The sequence below is a fragment of the Seriola lalandi genome, unplaced genomic scaffold, assembly GCF_002814215.2.
Source record: "Seriola lalandi dorsalis isolate HSWRI2012SDOR001 ecotype SW California unplaced genomic scaffold, Sedor1 jcf7180002054947, whole genome shotgun sequence".
In the NCBI taxonomy this organism is placed as follows: Eukaryota; Metazoa; Chordata; class Actinopteri; order Carangiformes; family Carangidae; genus Seriola; species Seriola lalandi.
This window is the reverse complement of record NW_019525498.1, coordinates 898,983-912,881: the sequence shown is the minus strand read 5'-3', so window position 1 is coordinate 912,881 and position 13,899 is coordinate 898,983. Positions and strand designations below refer to the sequence as shown.

General features: G+C 38.3%; 1 protein-coding gene across 1 annotated transcript in view; it reads left to right on the top strand.

Moving 5' to 3' along the window:
* The window catches only part of LOC111645220 (uncharacterized), a 45,764-nt gene extending 36,189 nt beyond the window's left edge, over positions 1 to 9,575 (top strand). The window contains exons 15-16 of the mRNA XM_087170409.1: positions 7,340 to 7,423; positions 9,339 to 9,575. Coding sequence (XP_087026535.1) covers positions 7,340 to 7,379 — 40 coding nt within the window. The 3' untranslated portion in view covers positions 7,380 to 7,423; positions 9,339 to 9,575. The remainder of the gene's footprint in view (positions 1 to 7,339; positions 7,424 to 9,338) is intronic.
* Positions 9,576 to 13,899: the final 4,324 nt, after the last annotated feature.

Sequence of the window (13,899 nt, the reverse complement as noted above, 5' to 3'; positions counted from 1 at the left end):
TTAGACTTGAGCACCTCAGCTCCTGACACACTGCACCTCAGAGACTGTTCTGTTGAAACATTCATTTCCCTTCAGCCGAACCTTTGCAAACATATTTTCAGTTGCATTCTTGCCATCATTATCAGGCCCGTTTCGCTCTCTGACAGTAGACATGTCATTCTCTGAATTTCCATTTAGCCTCTGGCCGGTGATGAGATGTTACTGGTACGACAGACGAGAACTACAATATGGTGATGAACACCTGTGTGAGCTAATACACTCTGACACTCCACCACAGCTAACCGCTGTCTCAGCTGTGAATACCACGCTTCTGGATTATAACAACAAGTTAAACTGAAGTTATTTTCTCCTGTGAATTATTTGTTTGGATTCTAAATCAATATTTCACAAAGAAGAAAAACAAACAAAAGTTTGAAAAACTCCTGAATTGTTGATCTTATTTTGTTGATCCATCTTGTTCACTCTTGCGGGCGTCTCGACCTAAAGCCTTGCCGGAGGTGAAAATATTAACACTGAACTACAGTGTTAATATTTATGTTCAGTGGAAGTTCAGACCGGAGATGATCATTAAAAAAATGTATTGTTGTGGGCGTCTTGCTGCAGGTACAGGTGAGATGATGAAATACAATCCAGCAAGTCCACCAGTCGACTGAATATCCAGGAGTCTGAAGGTTTATAATTCTAGAGCCCAGGATTTTACAACTGTGGAAATAATCAAAAAGATTAATGGCTAACAGTCATTTTATCCTCCGTCGCAACCGTCATGTAGTAAAATGTAGAGAGAGTCACGTTACAATGCTTCAGTGCTGATTGTCCAGTGATGTCTTCTGCTGATTGATGATGTCACATTGCACTTCTGCAAAATTCAGCTTTTTTTACCCGGCAACTAGCGATGAGGGGAAAAAGTAATTCACAAAATCATCGCGGTATTTATCCTCTGTGATTCTGAGTTGATAAACACTTTTGAAAAGTCACTTAATTTATATTGTTAATGACGTTTGGTTTTCTCCGCACTTCACAACTCATTAAGATTGTTAAGAGTTCATCCTCTGGGGAGCATGACTGTGCTCTGTACATTTCATGGCAAATTACTGAGTACGTGTTGACATTTAGTGAGTACAAGTGGAAAGTTTGGGCTGAACATGATGGATCAAAGGCTCATATAATTTAAGAAGCGTTATCCTCTGGGGACCGTGAACATCCACAGAATATTTAACATCATCCAGGCCTCAAGGAAAATATCTCGACAAACGTTTGATGTCTACAGCAGACAGACAGACTGATCATCGACTGCATGAGTTGGACAGGTTTTAAAAGGACTGCTCTGTCCACAGTTGATTTCAGCCTCTTTTATAGTTTCTCAAAGTTGTTCCACAGATTATTTGTTTCTCATTAAAAGGAGGCAACTTGTTCCCATATTGACCAAGCCTCATGTCAATTATTTCTAGTATTCCAGATTAATTTAAAAATGTATGGAGGTGAAGTTTTTTTATCTCACAGTGAAAAAATTCCATCTTAAAATGTATGTTAAAGAGTTCCCTCCTAAAATACTCATTCAAAATTATTAATGAGCACAAAAAGCCAATAAATTGCATTTTTAATGGAACAGAAACTTAGATCCTCTGTCAGATTAAAGTGGTTTTAAGTAGCTGATGAATGTATATTTTAATAGATTAAAGTAAAATATTTAATGTATTAAGTGAACAGTGTAGGTTTGTATTCTAATGGCTGCAGATGACAAGAACTGAACTGAAGTGAACTTCTCATTTCGATGATTTCAAATCACCTGAAGCAACATCAGACATTTATTCCACTGACATTTAGTCAATACCGGTGTGTGTGTGGTGCTGGTGGAGGAGCAGAGGAAGATCTGATGTAGTTTTTCTCAAACCTGGAGTCAGGCTGGTTTTGTTCTGTGTGAATATTCGATCAGTTCTACGTGTGCAAACGGCAGAAAACGCCGCCGTCGTCCTCTGTGAAATTTACTAGCAGCTTTTCTGTCTCGTCTGGGGGATTGAAGGAGGTTTTTTGGGGGGTTGCTGTCATCCTGGATTTGCCAGCTTTCATTAACACTGAACCCTGTTTGGTCTAATCCTGCGTCCAGACCGGCCAAGAACAGGACAGAGGAACAGAAAACGGCAGTAAACACTGAACAGAACCCAAAAGGTTAATACTGCAGAGCTGCACGTTGCTTTTAATCTCCCCTGGCTGCGTGACAGCACAGAGAGCCGGTCGAAGAAGCAGTGAAATCATTGTGGTGTGAGATAAAGACTCGGTAATGAAAAGATTCCCTGAGAAAACACTGAGGGGGAACTACTGAGGATCCTAATTTAAGTCCAGAAAACAGCTCTCAGGTTTTGTCCTGCACCTTGCTCTCCATGTGCCCCTTGTACTCCAGGTCACGTTTTTATCCTGCAGCTACACACTTGCTGGCTTAACTACTGAGATTTGTTTTAGTGGGTCCACGGCCAAGTTAGTGTTTGTGCCAGCCATGTGCCTGTGTTTTCTCGTTACATGTGCGTTTTAAAATGTAAAATAAGATAAATTTAATTAAAAGATATTTTAGATATATTATAAATTGCTACAGAAACAAAGTAAAATGCTGACTTTTCAGGTAGATAGTAAATTAAACCATCTGTATGTCGTAATTTTTATTTATTTATTTATTTCCATCTGACAATTCCAGTGAGGGCTATGATGTCAGTTTTATTCATTCATTAAAGTCTGTGATTAATGAGGACTTAATGAGCTGTCATCTCCAGTGGGTTGTTTGGGTTTGTTTGGATCCTCATTAACTTATTCGTCGTTTTAAAAGTTTATTATTATTGATGTGATGAGACGTGCGTGTGTCAGTTTCACTTTGAGCTCTAAAATGTTTTGTGAATTTCTCTCAGACCAAAAACTTAGGAGTCAGTTCTTTATGACAGGAGCTACTTTAGTGTTTTTAATAATGTCAGTGCAGTTTAACTTTCTCTTGTCTATGTTCAGCCATGATGGTTCATGCTATTTATGCTAAGTGAAATAAAAAAAAAACATCTTTCAGTGTGCTGCAGAGGCATTAGTGTTTAGAGAGAGAAGGGAGTGCGTTGAGAGATGATTGACTTCCTGTGATCTGAAATGAGAGGGTTTCATGTTTGATCTGAGCAGCAGTGAAACTTCAAAACATCCTCAACATGATTCAAACCTCATATGTTTGTTTTGTGACAGTTTCATTACATGAAGCTGAATCTGAGAGAAGAGCTTTAGAAACAGACTCAGCATCACAAAGGACTTTTAAAAGGAATGAAAACAATAGAGACACAAACATTACAGCAAAAAAAGAGCTGAGTTTCTGATAATGAGAAACTTTTTGTTTTTACAAGATGCTTTTCATCTTCTAACAACATGTCCGTTACAGCGAGAGGAGATTGTTTTAATGAGATATTGAGAATGTTTATTTTTGGTTTTGTGATAAGGCAAAATAAAGTTAAATGTTATTTTTAAAACAATAATAATTTGGTATCTAGTAATCAAGGGCGGTAAGGACATAACCCTACCAAAATTTTGGGACGACAGAATTGTCCCTACCAATATTACTAATTCACTAGACTACAATATTACTTTTTTAACTTTTTTATGCCTTACTATACTATGACTTTTTTATACGTTACTGTACTATGATGTTTTTGACTTTTTTATGCCTTTCTATAATATGACATTTTTCGACATTTCATGCCTTACTATACTATGACTTTGTCATGCCTTACTATATTATGACTTTTTTATACCTTACTATACTATGATGTTTTTGACTTTTTTATGCCTTTCTATAATATGACATTTTTCGACATTTCATGCCTTACTATACTATGACTTTTATGCCTAACTGTGATATGACATTTTATGCCTTACTATACTTTGACTTTTTCATGCCTTACTATATTATGACCTTTTATGTCTTACTATACTTTGACTTTTTCATGCCTTACTATATTATGACCTTTTATGTCTTACTATACTATGACTTTTTTATGCCTTACTATATTATGACTTTTTTTTACTTTTTATGCCTTACTTTATTATGAATTTTTTATGCCTTACTATATTATGACTTTTTTATGCCTTACTATACTATGACGTTTTTCAATGTTCTTTTGCCTTGCTATTTCATGTCGTTTTTATGACGTTTTTATGCCTTACTTTATTATGACTTTTTTAAGCCTTACTATACTATGACTCTTTATACCTTACTATATTACGAATTTTTTATGCCTTACTATATTATGACTTTTTTATGCCTTACTCTACTACAACTTTTTTATCTCTTACTATACTACAACTTTTTAATGCCTTACTATACTATGACTTTTATGCCTTACTATGATATGACTTTTTATGCCTTACTATACTATGATTTTTTTATGCCTTACTATATTATGATTTTTTTATGCCTTACTATATAATTACTTTTTTATGCCTTACTATACTATGACGTTTTTTAACGTTCTTTTGCCTTGCTATTTCATGTCGTTTTTATGACGTTTTTATGCCTTACTTTATTATGACTTTTTTAAGCCTTACTATATTATGACTTTTTTATGCCTTACTATACTATGACTCTTTATACCTTACTATATTACGAATTTTTTATGCCTTACTATATAATTACTTTTTTATGCCTTACTATACTATGACGTTTTTTAATGTTCTTTTGCCTTGCTATTTCATGTCGTTTTTATGACGTTTTTATGCCTTACTTTATTATGACTTTTTTAAGCCTTACTATATTATGACTTTTTTATGCCTTACTATACTATGACTTTTTAATGCCTTACTATACTATGACTTTTTTATGCCTTACTATACTATGACTTTTTTATGCCTTACTATATTATGACGTTTTTATGCCTTACTATTTTATGACATTTTATGTGGTACTAAACTATGACATTTTCATGATGTTTTTACGCCGTACTATATTATGACATTTTTTACTTTTTTATGCCTTACTATACTATGACTTTTTAATGCCTTACTATACTATGACTTTTTTATGCATTACTGTGATATGACTTTTTATGTCTTACTATACTATGACTTTTTAATGCCTTACTATATTATGACTTTTTAATGCCTTACTATATTATGACTTTTTTATGCCTTACTATACTATGACTTTTTGGACTTTTTTATGCCTTACTATACTATGACTTTTTTATGCCTTACTATACTATGACTTTTTGGACTTTTTTATGCCTTACTATACTATGACTTTTTTATGCCTCACTATCTTATGACTTTTTTATGCCTTACTATACTATGACTTTTTATGCCTTTCTATATAATGAAATCCTTCTCTATACATTCAAAGCCATCCACAACCTCGCCCCCCCCTATCCTGCCTTACTATACTATGACTTTTTGGACTTTTTTATGCCTTACTATACTATGACTTTTTTATGCCTTACTATATTATGACTTTTTTATGCCTTACCATACTATGACTTTTTTATGCCTTACTATATTATGACTTTTTTATGCCTTACTATACTATGACTTTTTTGACTTTTTTATGCCTTACTATACTATGACTTTTTTATGCCTTACTATACTATGACTTTTTTATGCCTCACTATCTTATGACTTTTTTATGCCTTACTATACTATGACTTTTTATGCCTTTCTATACAATGAAATCCTTCTCTATACATTCAAAGCCATCCACAACCTCGCCCCCCCCCTATCCTGCCTTACTATACTATGACTTTTTGGACTTTTTTATGCCTTACTATACTATGACTTTTTTATGCCTTACTATATTATGACTTTTTTATGCCTTACTATACTATGACTTTTTATGCCTTTCTATACAATGAAATCTTTCTCTATACATTCAAAGCCATCCACAACCTCGCCCCCCCCTATCTTGCTGATCTCCTCCGCATTACCACCCCCTCTTGTTCCCTCCGGTCTTCCTCTTCCCTTCACCTCTCTATGCCATCCGCCCGCCTCAGCACAATGGGGAGCAGAGCTTTCAGCCGCTCTGGAGCTCTCTCCCACCAGACATCCATAACATTGTTTCTTTACCCCAGTTCAAATCAAGACTCAAAACTCATCTGTTTCAATCTGCATATTCGCTGTAATTTCATTGTTTTCTTTTTAATTGTCTGTTGTTTTTATTATTTTTATTGTGTTTTTAATCTTCTGTTAAGTGTCCTTGAGTGCTGTGAAAGGCGCTGCCAAATAAAATGTATTATTATTATTATTATTATTATTAATGACATTTTAATGCTTTATTATACTATGCCATTTTATACCTTACTATAATATGACTTTTTATGTTTTTATGTCTTATTTTTGAAAACCTTTTAAGAAAAATGTCCAGGGGAACACAGGGAGTAATATCAAGTTCATGAGGTGACATCAACAAAACACCACAAAAAAAAAAGAAAGCAGAGACACTTGGCAAGTGTAACAGGAGCTGGTGTTTATTATCAGAATAACACAAGTAACAAAAGGCAACAAACGACCAACATTAGGTTAAGGGATACAAAAAGGAATGTCTTGGTCTTTAAGACCAAAATAACAGACACACTATCTATAAAATAAACCTCAGGTAACCTGTACAGTTAAACAAAAAGACAATCGTTAACTCCCTGACTGGCCACAAAACATGATAAATAAGGTAAAAGAAAAGGGCAAAGTAATACTTCTGCTGCATTAAAAGAGCTTGCTTGCACAACAGAAACACTTCAATCAGCAAGGCCAGGACAGAATCGTAATCACAAGGCCTAAACAACCACAGCAACAACACAACAGATAAATACACAGCTCAGTGGCCAAAAAGGGCCAAAACACCAGTTCTGGGAGATTCATATAGATGTCCACTGATGAGGAAGTGGCAACAGCTGACGGTCATCTGGCACAGGCTCCAGGTGAAATGGTTCAGGCATCCAATGAGCGAAAAAAGGGAAGGGCATGACGGACCTGCAACACACTTATGCCTTACTTTACTATGATGTTTTTATGCCTTACTATATTATTAGTAAGAGAGAGAAACTGTTTCATCTCAACATACAGTTGTACTGTATCCAGCTTGTGTTTCCACAGGAGCATGATCAGCTGTGTGTGTGTAGGTCCATGTGATTTCCCTGCTGGAGGATTTTTTTCAGCCTCTATTCTCCTCTGCTGTTTTAGTGTTTGAACACAGTTGCAGTATTTGCAGGTCTCCTTTGAGATCTTTTACCTTAGATCACACGGATCCTCCCTCTGGTCTGATTCTCGTCTCTGTACACGTGCAGAGTTGCTGTAGCTGCATTTTCATTTTCTCACCTGCCTCATTTTTCTCTTTTTTTCATAGATACAAAGACAGCTACTCTTTTCCAGGCCTGGCCAGTTAAGAAAATATATCGGCTTGGACGGCACCTGAGAATACAACTAAAAGGTAAGAAGGGCTTGCTGCCAGGAGCGAGGCTGCTCCGCTAAAATCCCTCATGTGCAATCATGTGTTACTGTGTGCACACTCAGCAGGAGTGTTAGTGTGTAAGTTAGTGTTATCAGACGCTGCAGAGTAAACCACACAGTCTGCACCAGCGTGGAAATCCAGACCAAAAAACAAACACCTGCTTTTATCTTCCTGTGATCACTTCATTTAGACAAATTGCAGGGCTGTAATCTGCCCTGACAGTCTGAGGCCAAATTGGTTTAGAGCTGCAGTGTGTTTAGAGCTGACACTGAGCTGAACGGTGAGTAATTAAACATCCCAAAGGATGGAGGAGGACTTGAACGTCAGGACCATTTTGGAGCTAGAAAGGAGCCGTCAACGGGTAAACACCAGGATTTGTCCCAAGTCCACGTCTCATCTCGGGGTGATTAGTCTGCTCCTCTGTGATCCTCTTTTGGGGTCTGAGTCTCTGCTGAGCTGCGAGGGAGGTGCAGGACGTCTCACTGTGTTACTGCTCCGAACAAAAACATTCACATCTCATATTGAAAAGGTGGAGTTAAAACACAGTGATGCATCCACCTAAAACAAAATGAAATGTGGTCTCTGTGTTCTCTCTGCCCCGAATCACTCTTTGCACATTAAAGGTCCCATATTTTACACTTTACCTGTGTTATAAGATGGTCCTTTATCAGTCCCACAGTGGGGAAATTTGCAGGGTTGCAGCAGCGAAGTGGACAGTACAAAGAAAAGAAAAACATTAAAATGTCAACATAAAATACTTAGAAGCAAGATAAAGGATGGATAATATCATTTGTACAATCAGATATTTAAATACAACAAAAATAGCAAGTCATGTGTGTTAATTATTATTACACATGGTGAGTTGTCAGTCTTGAAATGTTGATCCATCAGAAGATATAAAAACCATCTCAGTGTAGTTTTACATCTCCTCTCTCAGGCTTCTCTCTGGAGCTCTAGTAACAACAGGTCAGTGAGCCAATCAGAAGAGAGGAGGCTCTGAGCCTCTCTTCTGATTGGCTGACTGTTTTCTGAGTGATCCAATACAAATATAGCAGCAAATATCAGGTAAAATACTCAGAGAAACCAAGGTTTGGATGGTGGGTCCAGGTGGGCGGGGCTTGGTGACTGCTTTGTTGTGACATCACAAAGTTCCAGAAGTCCTGACGGCTGGTTTTAAGGCTCAGTTTCTGAATACAGGCTGTGTGCATTTCTCTGTGGACTGAGGCTTTGATACTTTCACAGTATTAATATAGAAGCTAGAGCTGATCTATAATCACACTACACATGGACACAGACCTTTACACTGGAGGAACAGCTAAATAAGGGCAGGAAAGTTTACATCTGAGGAAGTGAACACTGTTAGAGGAGGAAGGTGAAGTGCATCACTGAGAAAAATGAGACAAAGAGCACTGATAACATTTTATTTCACTGGTCTGTAAATCCCTAATAATTTCCAGGAAAGTAGTTTGTAATTTGGCGCTAATTATATCAAATCAGTGGCTGTTGTTAAAAGCTAGAGTAATGTCAGTGCACAGCAGATTGCCTAAACATGCAGAAATGCTTGATTTCAGTGAGTGTCATACAACCTGGGTTTCCTACTTGTATTAGTTACAATAGCTGTAATAAACTGGAGTTATCCTCTAACATTCATCCACAATAGTGTTTTAGAGCATCTGAATTTCAGCAGTATCAAGAGTTCTCCTGTGAGAGATTGATTAAAACTAGTGATCAGAATGGATCCAGCAGAGAGATCCTGACTTGTACTCCCTCCACATCTTCAGTCAATATAGTACAAGACCTCTGTAAATCTGTGCTGTGTAGTGACAGGTAAACTGTCTTTGACATGTAAAATCGGTGGAATGCTCCTTTAATCTCGTTTCTTTTTCCTCTGCAGACTGGATGAAACTGGACTCAGCAGCAGGAACCCGAGACTCGTCGAGGTCTCAGACGTTTGGTTAAAAATCAGAGACGATGTTGAGCCGAGGAGTTTTCAGGACAAACTCTTCACATCACACAACTTCCCTTCACGGGAAGACGGACAATTAGGCCACTACAAAAAACTGTCACTCAGTCGTCGTCTTCTGCCGCCACGAGCAGCGAGACGACGGAGAGGAGCTCAGCAGACGATGTCGATCAGGTGGATATTGATCGACCCCGGACTGTTTTTGTACAACGTCTGCTGACTGAGTTTCTGTAGTGAATAGGTTTGTCTTTGTTAAAAATACTCAGGTTCTGCTGTGAAGTGAGAATGAAACGATGAGACCTCACATCAGGGATCAGCTTTCATTGTTTAGGTCTGTTATGACTTTAAAGAGACTTTACAATACGCTTTTCAGATGAGGTCAGTGAGACAGTTTGATGGCCATCTAAATCAATGGTTCACCACCTTTTTTGGCTTGTGACCCCTCAAATGAAGTGATAGCTACTTGTGACCAATCCCCACGGGACCTGAGTTGTGATTTTTCGTCTCAGATTGTTTGATTTGAAGGATTTTTTTAGAGGTGAAAATATCCAGTTTTACTAAAGAAAAAAGCTGAAATTTGTCCTTATTATCCCGTTAATTATTTTGAACCAGGATGATGGGCATCAGCATCATCAGTGATAACAAGGACAATGCTAATATGCTGATGTTAAGCAGGTATAATGTTTGTCATGCTCACCATCTTAGCTCAGTGTGTTAGCATGTTAACAGTAGCACGAAAGACAAAGTGCAGCTGAGGCTGATGGGAATGTGGCAGGTATTTGGTCATAAACCAAAGTAATTGTAAAATTTAAAAACCTGATGGTGGCGCTAGAGGAAACGTCAGAGGATCATCAGAGTCAGTGGGATTCATCCTCTGGGGATCACGAATGTTTGTACAAAAGTTAATGTCAGCCGTGAGCGTGAAGGTTCAGTCTTGACTTCCGAAATGTTTTGTTTTCCTATTCCCAACTCACGGTCCACTTACTAGCTTTTTTACAAAGCTTTCAGTCATATGACATGCTATTCATCAGGAGATGGAGTTTCCTCAGCCGTCATCGACGTGGCGGAAGAGCTACAGCTAAATCACAGAACTTTAATATGACTGAAAGCTCAGGAAAAAGCTGGCAAGTGAAACCCTTATTTCTTTCTTATTTGGCTCATGAACCTTCCTGACACGATGAAATCAGAGAACAAAGAGGATCGTCAGCACTGTGTGTGTGAACGTTATGTGAGCTGGTCGGTCCCCGTCACATTTCTCTTGTACAGTTGATGTAAATACTCGGTTGTAAATCGCTGCTCTTTTCTCGAGTCCGCAGAACTACTGATGTTTGTTGCTGCTTTTTGGCAGAAAAAAAACCCCCCAAAAAACCCAATGACTGTATTTGGACTTTTCTTGTTTAAGCTGTTACTGTCATTTATGTGAGTTTTACAATGAATAGTTGAAAATACAAACTTGTGTTGAATAAGAGACGTCAGTTTTCTTCATGTTATTTAAAGGGTATTTTCCCAGATATTCAGCGTCACTTGCTTCAAACTGGAGTGAAAGAAGAAGCAGAGAGGTGAGTGAAACATGGAATGCATTTATTCATCTGTTAGAGATCAGCGTTAGAAAAATGACAGTGGACAAAGGCAGTGCTTCCCGAGGAATGATTGTAATGTGTGGAGAGAAACAGATTGCAGCAAATGCAGAACATTTTCTTTTTACATCTCAGGAAATGATGTTAAAACCAACACTGAGGTCTTAATGGGGCAAAGCTCAGAGCGTGGTCCCTTTGCATTCGGCATTAACATGCAGACAGAGGTTTGGACAACGTATTCAGATCCAGTGTTTGTTGTTTCCGTGTGTTTCTGGCTGAATCCAACAAACTCTCTGCTCTACAACAAGGAATTCAATCTTTTCTGATGCGATTCAAGCCAAACTTTAAATTTTAAATTCATGACTTTGAACATGTAGCCCTATCTGAACCTGAGCTGATCATATTTTGACAGTTTTTTTCTCTTTGTACTGGATGTATTTGATGTTACAGGGAGCAGCGGCTGAAGCAGGACGCAGCAAAACTAAAGGGAAAAACCGCCGGAGGAAACGAAGCCTGGACGAAAGACAGCGTTTGATCTGGAGGTGAGAAAACACAACCGGCCAAGAGTCAAGAGTTGTTGATCAGAAAATGTGTTACAGGGTGGTGTAGGGTGTAAACACACGTTTCTATGTTTCAAAACAAATGATAAATGATGACGTCTTCTAGCCTCAAAGGTCGGGAGCTGGTTTCACAAAGACCCCACTCACAGTCAGAGCTGAAATTCAGATGCCAAGACGATTGATGTTCATGGATTCGTTTTGTTTTTGTGCAACTGGAAACAATGTCGCCTCCAACAGCGACGTTGTTTTTGCTAAACTTTGCATTTTGTTCCTTTATCTGACGTGTTTCGTCTCAGCCTGTCGACCCGCCCTCAAGATATCACTCGTTTCTCATAAACAAAATGTTTTTTTCCAGTCTGAAGGAAGTGAAGGATTTAACTAAATTCTGGGTTGAGTGTGATTATCTTACTCTTATATTTGGACTTTGTTTAGCAGCTCTTATCTTTGGTAGTTGTTGGGGTTGTTTGGCCGTTTCCGATGAAATCCCTGTGACTGCTCATGTCCGGGATAATCAAACTTTAGTCTAAGACCTCACAAATGGCCTTTGGATAATCGTCTCTTTGTGAAACCAGTCCCTTCCCATTAGCATGATGCAGGTCCAGTGACACATGGAAACTGGGCTGAACTGGACTGAAAGTTTTACTCCAGTTGCTAAATTTCAACTTGTAGTCAGATCAGCTCAACACTGAAATACAGTCATTACAATCTGTGGAAGCAATCGCTGAATTAAATCTAGACATCTAAACTAAATCTTTAGATCCGATCAGGACATCTGAGCCTCGTGTCCGTGCCCTCGCTGACTCTCAGACCTTCAGTCTTTGATTTCAAGCTGCTCTCCTGCATGTTAATGCCGTCTGTAAAGGGGATCAGCTGCTTTGCAACAAGGCGGATCTTCGTGCTCTCAGACAATCCCAGTCACCTGTTGTGCAGAGAAGAGCGTCAAGAGGAACAGAAAGCTCGGGAACAAACTCAGCAGCCTCAGGTGAAAAGCACAGGTGTGACGTCACGGCAGATTGTCTTTAAATTGTTTCTGTACACGACGCAGCAGGAGGCCCGGTTTAATCTCTCAGCTTAGTTTTGCACGATTTATTGCTTCCCTTAACAACCTCACGATCCCGAGCCGCTGAAGTAGAAACTGTTCTTTCAAAAATAAACTTTTACAGTCCAGTAGGAATATCACTGCCGTCTGCACGTGCTGCACTTCCTGTATAGAAAATATTTCAGTGTTGTATGAATGTTCCAGTTCATGGCTGAGTACCAGTGCATCGTCCACAGTTAACAACACGTCCGACTCGCTTCTCGCACAGCAGAGAGATGAGATCTTAAAACTTTCAAACATTTTCTGGAATCAGGTGAATTTATTCAACAAAACAGCCGAATGGAGATTAAATTTTTTTTTTTAAAGATGACGTCAATGAAAAACACTTGAAACTACCTTGGGAGTCACTGCGTTGGCAAATTATGTTTCCTCGTGTGAAAAGATCAAATTTAAAGACTAAAGATGATGTGAATGACTTTTTTTTTGCGGCACTGATCTGCTCTCGAACAGCAGCAACACGTGGAGTTGCATCTCAGCAGTTGCATAATTAATTCACATTTTCTGCTTCGCTTGATAAACCCAGACAAAAAAAAGAAAAAAGAAAAAAGAATAATCACAGAGTTGAATCACTGCTCTGCCCAAAAAAAAGGGCTTCATGTTTAGAGCCACGTTTGGTCTCCAAGTCAAAAGTTTTTGGACCTTTCTCATTAGCTTCACACATCAAATCACACATGATGAGAAGAAAGAAGGAATCACTACATGAACAAATCAACGAGGTCTGGAGTTACATTCGGCTGGAAAGACAAAAGGTAAAATAAAAAAGTAAGTTATTATCAAATATTGGATTTAATTACGAGTGCAGTCAGGAGGAATCATCTGACACTCATGCAGCACTGCCTCACGGTGAGAGCTCACAACTCCTTGTGCAAGTTTGTTTTTTTTGTTTGCCCTGTAAGAATCACATGAAGACAATGTAAACAGCAGGTTTTAAGTTGGAGGGGTCACCAGCTAGCTGTTAAGATGGAAGCGACACACCAGTGAGACTTGAGTGTAATAATCAGGAATGCATAATTACAGAGGAATTAAGTTTTTCTTGTTTGGGGAGGCAGCTTCGAACAAAACAAAAAAAGAAGAAGTCCTACTTCTGGCAATTACACCCTGTTAAAGTAGTATTAAGGCCTCGTAGTTAGACTTGCAGAAATGTTACAGAGAACAGATTTCCTTGGAAAACCACTGGCTGTGATCATTTAGTATGATTTTTTTTTTCTGCATAGGGTTCACTGCAAAACTTCCCCCCCCCCCCCCCCCCCCCCCCC